Raw genomic sequence first — 20,092 nt, 5'->3', positions numbered from 1 at the left:
TTGCCCTCCCCCACTTCAAAGCCGTATTGAAGGCCCATCTCGTCCAAGAAGCCCTCCCTAAGCCCTCCTCTCCTCCCACCCTCTTCTGCATCACTCCCTTCTGCGTTGCTCACCCTCCCTCCTATCCCCACAGCACACACATATCTATATTTATATATGTTTATATCCATGATTTATTTACAAATGGTATATTAATGTCTGTCTCCCCCCTCTAGATTGTGAGCTCGCTGTGGGCAGGGAATGGGTCTGTTGCATTGTATTCGCCGGGCAGGGAATGGGTCTGTTGCATTGTATTCTCCCAAACACTTATCATAGTGCTGTGCACACAGTAAGTGCTCAATAAATACGACTGAGTGAATGAATGAAAATAACCACAATTGATGCATTACATTTTGGAGTTTAACTTTCCGCTAAGTAAACCAGGAGTGGTCCAGCTGTGACGACTACTTTGGTAGATTCCCCCGAGGTTTCCTGTTCCCGGGACTTAAAGGTAACGATCCAGGCAAAGCCAAATACACTAGGTCATCCTCTCTCCCCACAACCTGCGCATCGGGAATCGGAGAGACGGGGTTGAAATGGGGGCAGAGAAAGCCAGGCTGACCCAGGCAGGAGCAGTGAGCAAAAATCACAAATCACCATAATGTCCCGCTGTCACCCGAGGCCTCCTACGCTGCCCCTGATACATTTCTGTGGGATTACTGCCCCGATATCCATTTCACATTAAGTTCATTGTTTTTTTTCCTTCCTCTTTATATGTGAAGCTTATTGCACTGCTGCATTATTTTGCCCATTCTTATAAATACAGGTTTTAAAGGGGAAGTTCCATGGTTCACAAGGCTAAGGAGATCGAGTAAGGCGATAGCGGCGGGAATGACGGTGATTTTTCTGATGCTGTTCCTTTGCCTTTTGCAGGAAACCATTAATTGCATGTGTGGAGAAACAACTCTTAGGTGAACACTTAACAGCAATTCTGCAGAAAGGTAATTGTTTTCAGTAGACTGTGGAATCTGAATCAATCAATGGTATTACCGCATGCAGAGCACTGTACTAAGCGCTTGGGAGAGTGTGATAAAACAGAGATGGAAGGCATGTTCCCTGCCCGCAATGAGCTTACAGTCTAGAGGAAGAGCCTCATTCTTTGCAAAACTTATCAAGGAAAGTGTGACACATCACAAATGTCGACGTAATATCTTTCTTTACCAAAAACAGAACGTAAACGATAATGGAAGGTCTGTCACAAGTATTAAAAACCTATTCTGAGAAACCCTGAATATTGGGACTACCCTGAAGTTAAAAATCTAGGAGACGAGCATTTTAACCAAGAAAATTGGGGAAAGGGATGGATAGAGACGCGGTAGCTGATAGAGCACGGGTCGTGGGTTCCGATCCCTTCACCTCCACTTGTCTGCTGTGTGACCTTGGGCAAGTCACTTCACTTCTCTGTGCCTCAGTTGCCTCGTCTGTAAAATGGGGATTGAGACTGTGAGCCCCATGTGGGGCAGGGACTGTATCCAACCTAATTTGCTTGTGTCCACCTCAGCAGTTAGTACAGCTCCTAGCACATAGTAAGTGCTTAAAAAATACCGTAAATGTTGTTATTATTGAAGCTCTATTTTACTGCTAAAACTTGTCTTAAATGGTGTGAGCTAGAGAATCCTAAGAGACCCCATCTGGACTTTAAACAGACTTCAAAAATCTGGTACTCAGCTAAATGGAAAGATGATCTTTTGAACAGAAGCACCTTTCTGAGATGAATACTTCATCATCCTCAATCGTATTTATTGAGCGCTTACTGTGTGCAGAGCACTGTACTAAGCGCTTGGGAAGTACAAGGATCTAATACTTTTATCGCTTTTAAGAATCACCCACATTTCCCACCGCTGAATTAGCCATCTTTCAAACTATGGGAGACTTGTTCAATAATTCTTTCCCAGTTCAAAGATCATCATCGTGTCCAAAGTATCGTCCTAATAGTTCCTTTGCCAAGAATAAATACCTTTGTTTATTGATTGATCAAGCCTAGTGATCAATCAGTGGTATTTAATGAGTGTTTCCTTTTTGCAGAGTACTGTACTAAGCGGTTGGGAGAGTACAGTACAATGGACTGTGAGCCCGCTGTTGGGTAGGGACTTTCTCTATATGTTGCCAACTTGTACTTCCCAAGCGCTTAGTACAGTGCTCTGCACACAATAAGCGCTCAATAAATATGATTGAATGAATGAATGGAGAGTGAATGAATGAATGAGTGAATGGAGTTGAGGCTTACAGTCCAGTTGGGGAGACAGACAATAAAATAAAGATAGAGGAAATGGCAGAGTGTACGGAAATGGACATAAGTTTTGTGGGGCTGAGGGTTGGGTGCACATCGAGTGCCTGAAAGGAACAGGCTCTGCCACTTGTCTGCTGTGTGACCTTAGGCAAGTCACTTCACTTCTCTGGGCCTCAGTTACCTCATCTGGAAAATGGGATACTGGGAGCCCAATGTGGGCAGGGACTGTATCCAACCCAATTTTCTTGTATCCACCCCAGCTCTTAGTACAGTGCCTAGCACATAGAAAGTGCTTAACAAACACCAAAATTATTATTATTACTACTATTATTATTACAGATCCAAGTCCATAGGTGACACTGAAGGGAAAAAGGAGTAGGGGAAAGGAAGACTGTTGGGGAAGGCTCCTTGGAGAGGGTGGACCATAATGATAATAATAATAATAATAATAGTAATAATGGCATTTATTAAGTGCTTCCTATGTGCAAAGCACTGTTCTAAGCGCTGGGAAGGTTACAAGGTGATCAGGTTGTACCATGGGGGGCTCACAGCCTTAATCCCCATTTTACAGATGAGGGAACTGAGGCCCAGAGAAGTTAAGCAACTTGCCCAAAGTCACACAGCTGGCAATTGGCGGAGCCGGGATTTGAACCCATGACCTCTGACTCCAAAGCCCGTGTTCTTTTCCACTGAGCCACGCTGCTTCTCTAATAATAATTATTATTTCCTCTCCCTTCTGTGTCACCCTTCAGTTGGATTTATACGCTTTATCCACCCCAACCTGAGCCCCACAACTCTTATGTACATACCTGTCATTTATTTTAAATGCCTGTCTCCCCCTCTAGACCGTAAATTCCTTGGGGGCTTACAAACTCTGGTATAGTGTATTCTCCCAAGCACTTAGTACACTACTCTGTACAAAGTAAGCGTTCAATAAATGCCACTGAGTGATTGATTGACTGATTGCCAAGCCCAAGGTAATTAGGTCACACCCAGACCCAAGTGGGGATCACAGTTTAATGGGGAGGGAGAACAGGTATTTAATCTCCATTTTAGAAATGGGGAAACTGAATCACAGATAAGTCAACTAACTTGCCCAAGGTCTCCCAGCAGGAAAGTGGCAGAGGCCGAATTAGAACCCAAGTCTCCAGACTCTCGGACCTGGGCTCTTTCTACTAAACCAAACCGAGTCTCCAATTATAGTCTGATAATTTTGTATCTGCCCCACTGTTTAGCACATAGTGAGTGATTAACAAATAGCAAAATTCTTGTTATTCCTATTTTTTCCATGTGACTCAACTAGTGTTAACTATATTGTGACTTTTGCCACTTAAAAAATACATTTACACTATATCAGCCTTTTTTTTTAATATTGGGAATGTACTAATGCTCTTTACCTTATTTTATCTGGGAAAGTCTACTTTGCATAGGGCTGTTTCAGGAAACATTCTATTTTCAGGGCAACAATCTGAAGTGCTATCCTGCTTTTCCAGTATTTGGTTCTGGCTTCATTTTTAAATGTGGATATATAGGTTGATTCAGCGCACACAGACTTGTTTTCGCTTTTTCTTGTTACTGGTCCACTGCCTGTATAGTAGTCCAGTAATCATGTCCGTAAACTATGATTTTAGGACTTGACCATTTGCTCGATGAAAACAGGGTGTCGGATATCACGCAAATGTACCAGTTGTTCAGTCGGATGAAAGGCGGGCAGCAGATCCTACTGCAGCACTGGAGCGAATACATCAAGGTATTTTAGATTTTGTTCTCCTCACTGGGTTTGATTGTGTCTTGTCCACAAGCAGAGCCCCCAGATTTCAGAGCCACTTGGATTTTTGGGATTTGTGGAAAGAACACAGTTCCCGGGAGTCGGAGGATCCGGGTTCTAATTTTGGCTCCGCCGCTTGTCCGTTGTATGACCTTAAGCGAGTCACTTCACTTCTGTAGGCCTCAGTTACCTCATCTGGGGATCGAGACCGTGAGCCCTATATGGGACAGGGACTGTGTCCAACCCAATTAGCTTGTATCCACCCGAGCAATCAATCAATCAATCAATCAATCGTATTTATTGAGCGCTTACTATGTGCAGAGCACTGTACTAAGCGCTTGGGAAGTACAAATTGGCAACACATAGAGACAGTCCCTACCCAACAGCGGGCTCACAGTCTAAAAGGGGGAGACAGAGAACAGAACCAAACATACCAACAAAATAAAATAAATAGGATAGAAATGTACAAGTAAAATAAATAAATAAATAAATAGAGTAATAAATATGTTATTTATACAGTTCCTGGCACACAGGAAGCACTTAACAAATACCATTATTATTATTATTACCTTGTATTTATCCCAGCAACTACTACAGGGCCTGACCCACAGTAAGTGCTTAATACCATTATTATTTTTATTAACTTGTATTTATCCCAGCATTTAATACAGGTCCTGGCACAGAGTAAGCGCTTAACAAATACCATTAAAACAAAAGGAGTTTATTTCTCTGGTCAATCTCTTACCTCTCACTTACAGAAATAGATTTTTGCCTTGTGGGGGAGTAGAAAAACCGTGGTGAGAATCCATAGCTTAAGAAGGGGGTTCCAGGAAGGTAAGAAGTGGTAAAGGAGCATCCTGCCATTAGAAAATAGGACGCAGCAGTCATCATCGTCAATCGTATTTATTGAGCGCTTACTGTGTGCAGAGCACTGTACTAAGCGCTTGGGAAGTACAAGTTGGCAACATATAGAGACAGTCCCTACCCAACAGTGGGCAGTCCACGGAGGCAAGAAGACACCGATGAGCCAGTCTGTGCCAAGGTGCAATTCGGGGGCACTCGCTTTAGGTGTGTTATTGTACACACAAACACACCCACAAGCACATACGGCTGAATAATTGTTAGTCCATTTATTACGACGGGTGTGGAATACTTGGAAACGCACGTTTCCAAAAGTGCCAAGTTTCCCGGCAGCGGAAAATTCATTCATTCATTTAATCATATTAAGCGCTTACTGTGTGCAGAGCACTGTACTAAGCATTTGGGAAAGTACACTACAACAATAAACAGTGACATTCCCTACCCACTATGCGATAGACCCAACTTTTCTTCTGCTTATCTATGTGCGTGCGTGTGTTGTCAGACAGTGAATTATATTTATTGAGTGCTTACTGTGTGCAGAACACTGTACTAGAGAAGCAGCGTGGCTCAGCGGAAAAAGCACGGTCTTGGGAGTCAGAGGTCATGGGTTTGAATCTCTGCTCCGCCAATTGTCAGCTGTGTGACTTTGGGCAAGTCACTTAACTTCTCTGTGCCTCAGTTGCCCTCATCTGTAAAAATGGGGATTAAGACTGTGAGCCCCAAGTGGTACAACCTGATCACTTTGTATCCTCCCAGCACTTAGAACAGTGCTTTCCACATAGTAAGCGCTTAACAAATGCTATTATTGTTGTACATATTTATTACTCTATTTATTTATTTATTTATTTTACTTGTACATATCTATCCTATTTATTTTATTTTGTTGGTATGTTTGGTTTTGTTCTCTGTCTCCCCCTTTTAGACTGTGAGCCCACTGTTGGGTAGGGACTGTCTCTATCTGTTGCCAATTTGTACTTCCCAAGCGCTTAGTACAGTGCTCTGCACATAGTAAGCGCTCAATAAATACGATTGATGATGATGATGATATTATTATTATTAAGCACTTAGAGTACAGTAGAACAGACACAGGGAGATGGGAGGAGGAAGGGCTTTAACTTAGCTTCATTTTTCCTTGTTCATTCTATCAAAGCAGTGTTTAAATTTTTTTTACTTTAACCGATTTAGTCACTGAATTTGGAAATCTTCACAATTGTAACTAATGGCTATAAGACATTCAATTTCTCATTTTCAGATTTGACTAGCCTAACATGTATGTGTGCGAGTGGGTAGGAAAAGAGTCAAAAAAGGGTCACAGGCGCGATTTATATTTGCGGCTGATTTGGTGTTCATTAATTTTTATAGACTTTTGGAACGACAATAGTAGTGAATCCTGAAAAGGACAAAGATATGGTGCAGGAGCTGCTAGATTTTAAGGATAAAGTAGACCACATCATAGACGTGTGCTTTCAGAAAAATGAAAAATTTATCAACCTGATGAAGGAATCCTTTGAAACGTTTATCAACAAGAGACCAAATAAGCCTGCAGAGCTGATAGGTAGAACACTATTTTCCTATAACATTATATTTTCAAATATTTTGGGAGGGTTTGATGATATTTCAAAGATTTCCTTTTTTTCAACTGAACCATACAAATGAGTCTGCGGGTGAAGTGATTTATCAACCCTTTAAATTTCTTTTAGCAAAGCATGTTGATTCCAAATTAAGAGCCGGCAATAAAGAAGCAACCGATGAAGAACTGGAGAGAATTCTTGACAAAATCATGATAATATTCAGATTTATTCATGGTAAGAAATAAGCTTCCCAAACGATATGGCTCAGTTTGGCTTGGGAAAGGTTCAAGGGACTGTTATTTGATTTAAAAGTTTCTGTATAGTTTTTAACAGTTCAGTGTTTTCATTAAAGTGGGTCTTTGCAGCTGGAAAAAATAGAAAACACATTCATTTTAAAGACAAAGATGAACAGCTTTGGTGCTGCTTTAGAGATGGTGCTTTCTGGCAGTTAGAATTGTTTTCTTTTTTATTCCTCAAGGGCCATAGTAGACTTTGAAGAATTCATTTCTGTCAGAACACTGACAGTACGCTATTACGGAGTTTTTGAAAGTTAAGCCTTCCCTAGATAAAACTCTTCAGGATGCTTCAGCATGAGGACCCTTGAATTTCTCATTTTTAATTATGGCTGATGCTGTCATGGCACTGTTTTCACTCTGCAACTAGGTAAAGATGTCTTTGAAGCATTTTATAAAAAAGACCTGGCGAAACGGCTCCTGGTGGGAAAGAGTGCCTCAGTTGACGCCGAAAAATCCATGTTATCCAAACTTAAACACGGTGAGCGTTTGGTATTCCTTCCCGCCTAGACCCTCGTAAAAAGAGATTTCCTAATTTGACTAAGCCCTCATTTCCCCTGCACATCCCTGTGGGCCCTATTCGATATTTGAGACATTCATACTCACCCCAGCCCCGCAGCACCTAGGGACGTGGGAAGCAGCGTGGCCAGGTGGAAAGAGCACAGGCCTGAAAGTCCGAGGATCTGGGTTCAAATCCCGGCTCCGCCACTTACCTGCTGTGCGACCTGGGGCACGCCACTTCAGTTCTCCCCCTTTTAGACTGTGAGCCCACTGTTGGGTAGGGACCGTCTCTATATGTTGCCAACGTGTACTTCATCATCATCATCATCATCAATCGTATTTATTGAGCGCTTACTATGTGCAGAGCACTGGACTAAGCGCTTGGGAAGTACAAATTGGCAACACATAGAGACAGTCCCTACCCAACAGTGGGCTCACAGTCTAAAAGCTGGGGACAGAGAACAAAACCAAACATACTAACAAAATAAAATAAATAGAATAGATAATGTACAAATAAAATCAATAAATAAATAGAGTAAAAAATATGTACAAACATATATACAGCGCTTAGTACAGTGCTCTGCACACAGTAAGCGCTCAATAAATACGATTGATTGATTGATTCTCTGTGCCTCGGTTCCCTCAACTGCAAAATGCAGATTCCTTATCTGTTCACCCCTCCTACTTACTCTGTGAGCCCCGGGTGGGATCTGATGGACCTATGTGCTTATTACAGTAGAGTAAATGCTTAACAAATATTGGTATTCTTATTTATCATTTACAGATCCTTATTCTCTACTATTTTCCCCCAACCTGTATTTTATTTTAATGCCAGTATTCCCCTGTAGGCCTTGTGGGCAGGTATCATGGTTAACCACCCTCCTGTACTTTCTCAAGAGCTTTGCATGTAGTAAGCGAGAGAAGCAATGTGGTCTAGTGGAAAGGAGAATGGTTGTGGGCCTCAGAAAGACCTGGGTTCTAATCCTCTACTTGTCTGTTGTGTGACCTTGGGCAAGTCACTTAATTTCTCTGTGCCTCCCTTACTTCATCTACAAAACGGGGATTAAACGCCAATTACTGACCTCACGTGGGACAGGGACTGTGTCATATCTACCCCAGGGCTTAGTACCATGCTTGGCATGTAATAAAAAGGAAATGCTTGCTAAATCCCATCTAATTGATTATTTGTTTGGTTTTTGTATCCCGGTTCCTCTGGGGCAGAATGCGGGGCTGCTTTCACCAGCAAATTGGAAGGAATGTTCAAAGATATGGAACTTTCTAAAGACATCATGGTGCAATTTAAGCAGGTAAATTACGTTGGCTCAATATAAAGGGTAACTCTAGTCATTTCTGCTTTCACACAGTAATTGTGTTCCTGACGAACCTAGGATTTGGGGGAAGTTGTGTTATAATAACCATTGATCCAAGGGGAATAAGTGGAATGGTTTGAACATACCACCATCTCTGATGCTTTTTAAAATAAATTCCTCTAGTTTTATATCCACCACAAGCAGAACCAACTTATTTCATTGTTTTAAATATTCTGAAGTTGTAAAAACCCAACTGTACATCAGGTACTATATAGTATTTCCCCTCTGGACTTTAAGCTCGTTATGGGCAGGGAACATGTCTACCAACTCTGTTGTATTGAATCAATTAATTAATAATGGTATTTGTTAAGCGCTTAACTCTCTGCCAGGCACTGTTCTCCCAGGCACTTAGTACAGTGCTCAGCACACAGTAAGCACTCAATAAATACCATTCATTGGTTGAAAATGTGTTCTGCATTGAAGAAAACACCTTGTAATACTCATCATATCCAACATTATGGCACAGACTGTATCTTCCAACTCTACATCACATTTTTTCCAAATTCGTTCTTTCATTCAGTCGTAGTTATTGAGAGCTTACTGTGTGCCAAAGCACTGTACTAGGCGCCTGGGAGAGTACAATACAACAACAAAAAGACCTTTCTGTGCACCAAACGAGCTCAAGTATTCTCCAATTCCCACACACAGCCTCTTAGCTAAACTGTGGGGTGAAAACACATCATCTGGGAAAATCAAGACGTATAGATGCCCATCCTTAAAGGGACTACATTATGAATTGTGACGGTTCGAAGTTATTCTGTATCTAAAATGGTGAATTAACCTTTTGTAATAGTGATGTCTTCTTTTTGTTCAGTATGTCCAGAATCAAAGCGATCCAGGCAGTATAGATCTGACAGTAAATATACTCACTATGGGGTATTGGCCATCGTACACCCCGGTGGAAGTTCATTTACCATCAGAAGTAAGTGTCTATGAAAAAGTATTACCAAGTATTCATCGTAACCCATTATTCATTCATTCAATCGAATTTATTGAGCGCTTTCTGTGTGCAACAGTTTGGGGATCCTCTAGAAGGTGAGCTCATAGTGGGCAGGAATCCGTCTATTTGTTGTTACATCGTACCCCCCCACGCACTTAATGTGGTGCTTAGCACACAGTAAGCGCTCAATAAATATGACGGAATGAATGGAACGTGTCTACCAACGGTACTGTATTGGAGTCTCCCAAGTGTTTAGTACAGTCTTCTGCACCCAGAAGCACTCAGTAAATACCTTTAATTGATCGCTGTGTCAGTAGGGTAAGCTTTTGAGAGAGGGAGGGGTAAGCTGAAAAAATTAGGTAACAGAGAGAGGAAAAGTGGGACAAAAAGAGAAGCAGCGTGGCTCAGTGGAAAGAGCACGGGCTTTGGAGTCAGAGGTCATGGGTCAAATCCCGGCTCCGCCAGTTGTCAGCTGTGTGACTTTGGGCAAGCCACTTCACTTCTCTGGGCCTCAGTTACCTCATCTGGAAAATGGGGATGAAGACTGTGAGCCCCCTGTGGGACAACCTGATTGCCTTGTAACCTCCCCAGCGCTTAGAACGGTGCTTTGCACATAGTAAGCGCTTAATAAAATGCCGTCATCATCATCATTATTATTATTATGTGGCAAGAGAAGGGAAAGTCAGAAAACAAAGTGAAGAGTAACTTGTCATCTTCACCGACGGTGAGTTCTTTTGTTAAAAATAGTAAGACCTCTGAGGGAGCCAACTCCACTTGTAGGTCATGCAATTATTATTTTCAAACACGGGATTGCCAGCAGCTATATCATCTTAGAACATCAGTCAAGCCTGTGCTATTTATTGAGTGCTTACTGAGTGTAAAGCACAAAGCAGATCCTTTTCTTTCACCGGTGATTTCTTGCAATCTTTCCGACGCCTAGTGCGGCACTTTGCACATTATATGCCCTTGATAAATAGTATTAATAATCCTAGTATCAATCAAATAATGGCATTTATTGAGCTCCTGCTGTGGGCAGAGCACTGTACTAAGCGCTAGGGAGAGTACAAAATGACGGAGTTGGCAGTCACGAGTGAGCTTACAGTCTAGAGGGGGAAATGTTTGGTCCAGGAAATATTAAGGAAGGATGAACCAGGCGGATTTTAGCAAGTGACGGAATGTGAGAGCTGAAATACAGGGAGGAGTCGAGGATGACACGGCGGCTGCGTGGGCTTCTGGGACAGGGCAGGTGGTTGTGTGATCCACGGAGGTGGGAAAGTCGGGAGAACTGTAGACCGCAAGCTCTTTGTGGGCAGGGAACGTGTCTACCAACTAGGGACTGTCCCTATATGTTGCAAATTTGTACTTCCCAAGCGCTTAGTACAGCACATAGTAAGCGCTCAATAAATACGATTGATTGATTGATTCTAGTCTTTCAAGCACTAAGCATGGTGTTCTGCAAACAGTAAGAGCTCAGTAAATACCATTGATTGAAAGATGAGAAGTTCAGCTTGGGGCATGATGAATTTGAGATGCCGGCCGAACATATCAGTCAGTCGCATTTCTCGAATGCTTACCGGGTACTAAGCGCTTGGGAGACTACAATATAACAGAGTTGGGATGAGTGGAAATGTCGTGGAGGCAAGAGGAAAGGCGAAGTTGAATAGCTGGAGAGAGAGTTTGGGGTGAAAGGGGAAGATTTGGCAGTCACCTGACTAGAGATTGGGAACTTCCTTCATCCGTCCAAATGAATGAGACAGAGCAGAGTGAGTAAGCGGTCCCAAATAGAACCTCGGAAAATACCTACAGTTAAGGGGTGACGGGGGGAAAAGGAGCCAGAAAATGCAATTTAGAGCAGTCATTGAGGTAGGGGGAGAACCAGGTGAGTATCGTGTCACTGAGACCAAGGTCTGATAGCATTTCAAGGAGAAGAGAATGGTCCGCAGCGCCACGGGTGACCAAGGGGTTAAGGATTAGGGCCTGGGGGATAGAAATAAGAAAATGCTTCATTTTCAGCTCCAAACAGAAAAGGCTACCCCAGGTGATCCTCTTCAGTAAATCAGGATTGATCCTTTACAAATCACTAACCGTGCGATTGCTTACATGCCAGCCCGATACTAAGCATTGGGATGGGTTCAGGATAATCAGAGCGGACACAGTCTCTGTCCCCCGTGGGGACTGAATCCCCGTTTTGCAGATGGGGAAACCGAGGCAGGGAGCAGTCAAGTGACTTGCTCACGCACACCAGCTAGGTAAGTGGAAGAACCAGGATTAGAACCCAGGTCCTCTCCCAGGCCCATGCTCTTCCCAGTAGGCCCTACTGGCTTCCCAAAAAGCCTCAACCAAGGATATAGGAAAACGTATGACATAATGTAGGTCTTCCTGGAAATCGTATTCAGTGTAAATTAACTCGGGCCATTTTTTCGTTTACAGATGGTTAAGCTTCAGGAAGTATTTAAAACTTTTTATCTCGGAAAGCACAGCGGCCGAAAACTGCAATGGCAGACCACTCTGGGGCATGCTGTCCTGAAAGCAGAGTTCAAGGAAGTATGCGTGATTATTTTCTCCTTCTTCAGGTCATGGGTTTTTTGGGGGGTTTTGGTGTGTGTGGTTTGTTTTGTTGGGTCTTTTTTTTGAAACTGCCTCATTTCTGTTGTTTTAAAAGAATCAATCATAAGGTGAAATAAAGTATTTTAAGTACAATAAGATATAGAAATAACATTCAAAACTTGAAAAGGGGTGTGATTTGGCATTGATCTTGCGAGAGGGGTTTGATAAAGCTTGTTGTTCAACGGTGACCACTCTAGGTACCAGAAATTGCTCTTTTGTGAAAAGCTTATAAGAAAAGAAAAAAACTATATAGATATGTATGTGTGTATATAAATCTATATGTATATATGATATCCTTCAAAAAACAGTTCACAACTCCAAATAAGTTTTCAACTTAGCAACTCTAAAACAGCTCTCAGAGAACGAATAACATGCATGCTTTAAAATGTAAATACGTATTCTGTTTTTTTAAAAATTTAATCACCTGTTCCATCTCAATGGGTTATTCTTTAATAGAAAATCTAAAAACAGGATTTGCTTTTTTCTTTTATTTCTTTGGAATCAGATGAATGTATATTTAAAATGAAATTTTCATTAAGGGCAATTATTACTGTGTGACAGAGAAAAGATTCTAGTTAAGTGTTTGTACATGTTCAGTAATCTCATATTAATAATAGTCTTGTTCTTTTTTATAAAAAAGCTCTTGCGTTAGTATCTGCATATATCCATAAGCTATTCTGGAAACTCGTTCCCTTCAACCATCTCATCTTCCTTCCTGCTCCTAGGAATCAGTATGGCCTAGTGGAAAGAGCCTAGGCCTCGGAGTCAGAGGACCTGGATTCTAATCCCGGCTCTGCCACCTGCTTGCTGTGTGACCTTGCGCAAGTCACTTCACTTCTCTGTGCCCCAGTTTCCTAAACCGTAAAATGGGGATTCAAAACCTGTTCTCCCTCCTAATTAGACAGAGAGCCCCATATGGGACAGAGTCTGTGGCAACCTGATTATATCTACCCTGTTGCTTATAACAGTGCTTGACACATAAAAAGCCCATAACAAATACCATTTTAAAAAAAACTACTTCATGAAGCATCTGTTGATTTTTTTTTTAAAAAAAGAAACTCCTTGGATATAGGCAGTGATGATCTGGCCCCTGTGTGTTTACAGAAATACAGATCTATAAGGGAAGCCCTCTCTTTCATTTTCTACCTGTGGCTTGGAATTCCCTCCTTCATATCTAACAGACCACCACGCTCCCCACGTCAAAACCTTATTAAAATCACATCTCCTCCATGAGGTCTTCCCCGACTAAGGCCTCATTTCTCCTACTTTCTCCCCCTCCTGCTTCTCCGATGCACTTAGGACTGTAGCCTTTAAGCACATGATATTTGCCGCACCCTCACCTCCACGGCACTTATGTAGCTGTCTATAATTTATTTTCACATGTGTCTCCCCCTCTGTGGACGGCAAGCACCTTGTGGGCAAGGAACAGGTGTCCCAGTTTTGTTGTCATACCTAAGCACATGGTACAGTGCTCTGCACACAGTAAATGCTCAATAAATGCCATTGATTGATTGAATTTTTCCAAATAAATCCTTAAGACGCGGCTGCAAAAACACACGATCGCTGTCACCTTCAATCAAAAAATTCTGTGGAATTTTGCCATTGCTGAGTATCGAATTATAAAGCATATGATCATAAACGGTCTTTTCATGTAACCTAATTTCTCGGAATCGACAGGTGTTTGTTAGCTTGCATTTTTAATGCTTTGAACATATCGAACCTGAATTTCTAAAACTCCACTTCTTCGCAAACTCCATATTAATACTGACTTGCATTTTTTAGGGAAAGAAGGAATTTCAAGTGTCACTTTTCCAGACCTTAGTGCTCCTCATGTTTAACGAAGGAGACGAATTCAGTTTCGAAGAAATAAAAATGGCTACCGGTTTAGGTATGAAGGATGATTTTGTGCATTCAGAGTTTTCAAATGTGACTTCTCCTATGGTGCTTTTCTTCGGTTCAAACACCAAAACGTCCAGTGTCAAAAATAACTAAAGGTAAACTCGCCGCAAAGTCATACTGACCCAACATCTCTCTCCGTTTACAGAGGATAACGAACTGCGGAGAACCTTACAGTCTTTGGCTTGTGGTAAAGCGCGGGTCCTGAATAAAAACCCAAAAAGCAAGGATATAGAGGACGGAGACAAATTCACCTTCAATGGAGAGTTCAAACATAAGTTGTTTAGAATTAAGATCAATCAAATCCAGATGAAAGAAACTGTATGTATCTAAGAGTGTCCGTTTTCATGACTGTATCGTGTATTTTTCAAAGAAACAAGTTTTGTTTTGAAAATAAGTTGGGTTGGTTTTCAGTAAATGAAGATGGGCTGTTTGAGGGTCACAATCAAACTTCACCAGTTGCCAATACCTTACGTTGTTGCAGCCAATACTTTGTCATTTCCTTTTTTCCCATTTATGATGCATGGAATTCAAAACGGAATTGATTTTAAATATTTTTTTCATGTCCTCCGAAAACAGTATCTTAGACGGTGAGCCCCACACAGCGCAGGGACTGTGTCGAACCGAATTCATCTGTACCTACCCCAGCGCTTATAACAGTGTTTACACATAGTAAGAGCTTAACAAATGCCAGTAAAAAATTAAAAAAAATCTACATTTCTAACCACGAGACAGAATTATCTCGGAGGTAACAGTCTGTTCTCCTATAATGATTTTTCCCGCATTAAATCCAACTCACATTACTTTCTTTTAATGGTACTTGGTAAGCGTTTATTATGTGTACATTAAGGTAAGTTTTCAGATTTATCCTGGGGTAGATACAAGATAATCAGGCTGGATTCTTATCTCCCATGGGGCTCACAGTCTGAATTGGAGGGAGAAGGATTTAATCTCCAGTTGACAGATGAGGTAACTGAGGCACAGAGAATTGTAGTGACTTGCCCGAGGTCACACAGCAGGCGAGCGGTAGAGTGGGATTAGAACTCAAGACCGTGCTCTTTCCATTAGGCCCCGCTGCTTCTCGTATTCTGCTCACCACTGGTCAATCAGCATGACGAGCATCCGTCCAACTGTTTTCTTCCACCAGTGCATTTTGTTCTATTCAGTTAAATGCAGGATGTGAGAAGAACGTCCCCCCACCCCCTAAGAACGTTATGTGGAAACGTGGAGTGAAACCACATTATGGGCTGGGTTTTATGAAAACATTTTTACTCGTGTTCTTTTCCTTATCGATCTTCACTTTGTGAAACCTGAATATGGAATTTCAAATCGATAACCTCCCTTTAACTCTTTCCCCTGGGATAGCATCACCACACGTCCGGAGAGGCTTTTGCGCACCTTTCCACTGCTATTCCAGTTTGGGGATATAAAATGATGGAGTCAAAGGCTCCTTCCCTACACTAGTCCCTAGACTTGTGGATGGAGAACCCGGGTGGAGGAGTTTGATTGCAGTAATCGTGGTTCACTCAGCTCCCCTAGCCTCTTGATGGTCATGTTCTCTCCGGGACACAGAGCACCGAACATCGATTGCCAAGTGAGCAGCTGTGTGGCCTAGTGGCTAGAGCCCAGGCCTGGGATCGGAAGGACCTGGGTTCCAATCCCGGCTCCGCTACTTACCTGCTGTGTGTCACTTCTCTTTTCTGAACCTCAGTTCCCTCAGACAACCTGATCACCTTGTAACCACCCTAGCGCTTAGACTTGTACATATCTATTCCAGTTATTTTATTTTGTTAATATGTTTGGTTTTGTTCTCTGTCTCCCCCTTTTAGACTGTGAGCCCACTGTTGGGTAGGGACCGTCTCTAGATGTTGCCAACTTGGACTTCCCAAGCGCTTAGTACAGTGCTCTGCACACAGTAAGCGCTCAATAAATCAATCAATCAATCATATTTATTGAGCGCTTACTATGTGCAGAGCACTGTACTAAGCGCTTGGGAAGTACAAATTGGCAACACATAGAGACAGTCCCTACCCAACAGTGGGCTCACAGTCTAAAAATACGATTGAATGAATGAATGAATGAATGTAAAATGGGGGTAAAGACTGCGAGCCCCACGTGGGACACGGGCTAGGTCCAACCTGATTTCCTTGCAGCTACCCGAGGGAGTAGTATAGTGTATGGCACATAATAAGCACTTAACAAATACCCCCCCACACACACAAAAAAAATGCTTATTGGGGATTTTTGTGTACAGGACAGGTGGCTGCTTTGATAGACAACAGTGGTCCTTGCTGCCTGCATGGGCCGGCTACTTTCCCGGATTTTCACCGGGCCCACCCACCTCTCAGACCCTAGGGCGTCCCGCATGTAAACTTTGTCCCTCGATGGCTTAGACAGCACCTTTTCCCCCAGGCCACCAACAGGGCTAGTGGATCAAATACATTAAATACCTTGTTATCTGCCTGGTTGAGGATGTCGGAAAGTCAAGAATTCTGGTTAGAGTCACGGCCGCTTTGGGGGGCCTCCCGGTAGGGAACTGTGCTCAGGACCCCAGAACTCAGAACAGAATCTCTCCAGGAGCCTTTTGGCCGAACATTGGCTGGGCTGGCTTCCCTTCAGGGGACTGGTGGAGATGCAGTTCCTGCAAATCCACCAGCCTGGAAACAGTTGGAAGTGGAGATCGGTTGGGTAAGTAAGGAGCGGGGCCTCACGGAAAGAGCCTGTATTTATCGAGCACAGTAGGTGCTCGATAAATACGATTGATTGATTTGATTCCGGTTGGTAAAATAGAAAGGAACAAGATGCTAGTAAAAACTGTATTTTACTTTAGCTGTAGCATGTTGTGTGGTATGTGTGTGTGTGTATATATATATATGTATTTGTAAAGGTGATACATATAAAATGCCGTCGAGTCATTTCCGATTTACAGCGACTCGATGGACATATTTTCTCCAGAACGTCCTACCTTCTGCCATAATCCGTAACCTTGTTAACGACTCTTTATCGTTGCTATGGGTTCTATCCATCTAGCTGCTGGTCTGCCTCTTCCGCATTTTCTCTGGACCTAGAAGAAATCCCTTAATCAGAAATGCCTATTCGTTGGGTTCTGAGTCCGCGAAATTCCACTTAAGACGCTTTTAATAGCTAATTCCGTAGAAAATGTCTGAATAGGGTATTGCAGTAGTATCATCATCATCAATCGTATTTATTGAGCGCTTACTATGTGCAGAGCACTGTACTAAGCGCTTGGGAAGTACAAATTGGCAACATATAGAGACAGTCCCTACCCAACAGTGGGCTCACAGTCTAAAAAGTGGGCTCACAGTCTAAAAAGTATCTTCACTTGAAGATAGGTACTCATAAATGGATTGTTTAAATATTACGTTTGTTCACTGAATTTTTACATAAAACTAATTGTGGGGGTTTTGCCTATCATATATTTTGTAGTTTCCTACTTCAGCAAAAGTCAAGGACACTGAAAGCGTTTTTATTTAACCCCTTTTTCTCCTTATTTTTCAGGTTGAGGAACAAGTTAGCACCACAGAAAGAGTGTTTCAGGATAGACAGTACCAGATTGATGCTGCTATTGTTCGAATAATGAAGATGAGGAAAACACTAGGTCATAATCTTCTCGTTTCTGAATTATATAATCAGTTGAAATTTCCGGTAAAGGTAAATGCCGTTTTGGTTTTGGGGTTTGTTTTTTTTCTTCAAGCGCCAAGCACTGTAGTCGATACAAGATAATCAGGCTCAGTTCAGTGCTTGGCACGTAGGAAGGTCTTGACAACTACCACAATTCCCATTTATTAGCACCGCAGTGGGGAACTGGGCCAGGACATTGTTGGGGCATTATTTCCAAGAATCCTGTAAACTATTTGTAGCACAAGTCGAATGCCTGGAGCATTCCCCGGAACAGTTCACATCTAAAGGCACGGTGGTTGACAGACAGTCTTCCATCGAAAGAATTAATAACCATTCATTTTCCCTCAGACCCACCCACCCTCAGTCAGGAGGAAGGGAGTGGAAGTGGAAAGGAGGGAGGGAGCAGAATATTATATATTCCTGAAGATTCAGCCTCTCGTCGAAATCAACTTAACTCTGGTAAAATGTTTTCTCGTAGCCTGGAGACTTGAAAAAGAGAATCGAATCCCTCATAGACAGAGACTATATGGAGAGAGATAAAGACAACCCCAATCAATATCACTATGTTGCATAATGAAGATGACAAAGACTGGTTTTTTTTTATAAAACACTAGAATGTATCTTCAAGACACTGAACCATCCCTCCGCCGTTTCCAGACTTACTTTCAGCCAGATTTCAGGTTGATGCCTATGGTTCAGATCAGCTGCTTGCACTGCTGTGGATGAGAAGCAAAGGAAATGTTTTCTTGGGTCATCCTTCATAAGGCTTTAGTGATGTTTAAATGGCATATTTTTATTTAGTTCTTTTTTTCTTGTTCGGTTTTCAGAGTGTTTCTCCGACTGTTCAGTTTATTTCAGAGTTGGAAGGGAAAAATCTACCTTAAAAAAGGTATTTTTTCTGTAAGGCCTTTCAGGGTGGGTTTGGTTTTTTTTGTTTGCAGTCACGAATGCACGTTGTGAAAATAAGACCCCCTCCCACCCCCCCCCCACCCCCAATACTGCCACCTTTAAACTATTAAGATAAATTAGCTGTCTCTGAAAAAGGAAACCTTAACTAATGAACACTTAGGTAGAAAGATCCATTTGTGTTCATATTCATGGTTTCAGATTTACCTACTGTAAACACCAGTATCTTTCTCTCTCTAGTTTAAACAAACTCATATGCTTTCAAACTGATTTTGCAGACTGATTTTTAATTTTTTTGCAAGTCAGGTTTCTAAGTGCAATTTCTCAAGTGCCAACAGGACAGTCTTGTTAAATAAACTTAGGGAACCATCCGATTATTTAAGTGCATTGCTCAGTCGTGAATTTTATGTTTGGAATCGTTTGGGATTTTTTTTCCTTTTTTTTTTTGTGGCCATTATAAGATTGAGTCTAGCAGGGCCCCGCTTTGGCTTTAGAGTGGACGCTTTGTGATTTTTATTACCGTATCTTTAGAAGTGCAGCAGTTAAAGCTTGGGTTTTGCCTTTGCGATCAGGCCTAGGAGCAGTTACCATTCAATAGGTTCCTTCCCCATAAAATAAGTGGCTAAAGACAGGAGTTTTGGTACGGGAGTAGCAGAGGTCACTTTGCTTAGAGAGGCTAAAAGGATTTTGTCGGTATCTTGTTTTCTGTTGTCTACTTTTGGAGGCCAACTGGAACTAAAGAATGAAAATGCCATAGCCAGGTTAGTTATGGTAACTCTGAGAAAGATACTCTGCATATTATATAGAGTTGGCTAAAAAGCGGGTTTTCCTTAATAAAAGGCTAGCAAAGGAATTTTGGTCAAGGCTTAATGCGGGTATAATTAAGCAATTGGGGGGGGGGGTGCTAAATTTATGTAATTTGATTTTCTGCATGATTATTTTTAAAATCCCCCTTTGAAAAACTCCACACTAAAACGCCATCCGATAAGTTCCCTTATTAAAGTCCCGTTTCGGGCCTCCGGTGTCATCATTTCCAATGAATGACTTGTTTACTTTCTTGATTCCATGAAGAAACCAGGTAGAGTTCCATTGCATAGACTTAACAAGAAATGTGTCTGAAGATTGTTTATATTGTAATTTAATGTAGACATATATTTTGAATAAAACTAGTTTGAATTGCCTAAAAATTAAAGAAATAAAATGTTATGTTCTGATACGTGAAACACTCATTTTTCCCCAGTCCCTGAGCCTTCAGACCAACACACTTTTTAGCTAGAGTAGTTCAAAATCTTGGACTGTGAGCCCACTGTTGGGTAGGGACTGTCTCTATATGTTGCCAACTTGTACTTCCCAAGCGCTTAGTACAGTGCTCTGCACACAGTAAGTGCTCAATAAATACGATTGATTGATTGGGCGGTCACCAGACCAGAATTCTGACCGGCAGTGATATTTTTTGAGCCTTTAATGG

The 20,092-nt window shown here is 42.0% G+C and overlaps 1 protein-coding gene across 1 annotated transcript in view; it reads left to right on the top strand.

Moving 5' to 3' along the window:
• Positions 1–19,840, top strand: part of CUL4A (cullin 4A) — a 46,152-nt gene extending 26,312 nt beyond the window's left edge. Inside the window, exons 9-20 of the mRNA XM_038761621.1 lie at positions 913–980; positions 3,901–4,019; positions 6,261–6,453; positions 6,599–6,703; positions 7,133–7,243; positions 8,485–8,570; positions 9,448–9,555; positions 12,004–12,117; positions 13,963–14,068; positions 14,225–14,397; positions 17,596–17,748; positions 18,197–19,840. Of these exons, the coding sequence (XP_038617549.1) occupies positions 913–980; positions 3,901–4,019; positions 6,261–6,453; positions 6,599–6,703; positions 7,133–7,243; positions 8,485–8,570; positions 9,448–9,555; positions 12,004–12,117; positions 13,963–14,068; positions 14,225–14,397; positions 17,596–17,748; positions 18,197–18,292 (1,432 nt within the window). The 3' untranslated portion in view covers positions 18,293–19,840. The remainder of the gene's footprint in view (positions 1–912; positions 981–3,900; positions 4,020–6,260; positions 6,454–6,598; positions 6,704–7,132; positions 7,244–8,484; positions 8,571–9,447; positions 9,556–12,003; positions 12,118–13,962; positions 14,069–14,224; positions 14,398–17,595; positions 17,749–18,196) is intronic.
• The last annotated feature ends 252 nt before the right edge of the window (positions 19,841–20,092 follow it).

Source organism: Tachyglossus aculeatus, chromosome 20 (assembly GCF_015852505.1).
Source record: "Tachyglossus aculeatus isolate mTacAcu1 chromosome 20, mTacAcu1.pri, whole genome shotgun sequence".
Taxonomy (NCBI): Eukaryota; Metazoa; Chordata; class Mammalia; order Monotremata; family Tachyglossidae; genus Tachyglossus; species Tachyglossus aculeatus.
This window is presented reverse-complemented; position numbering and strand designations above follow the sequence as displayed.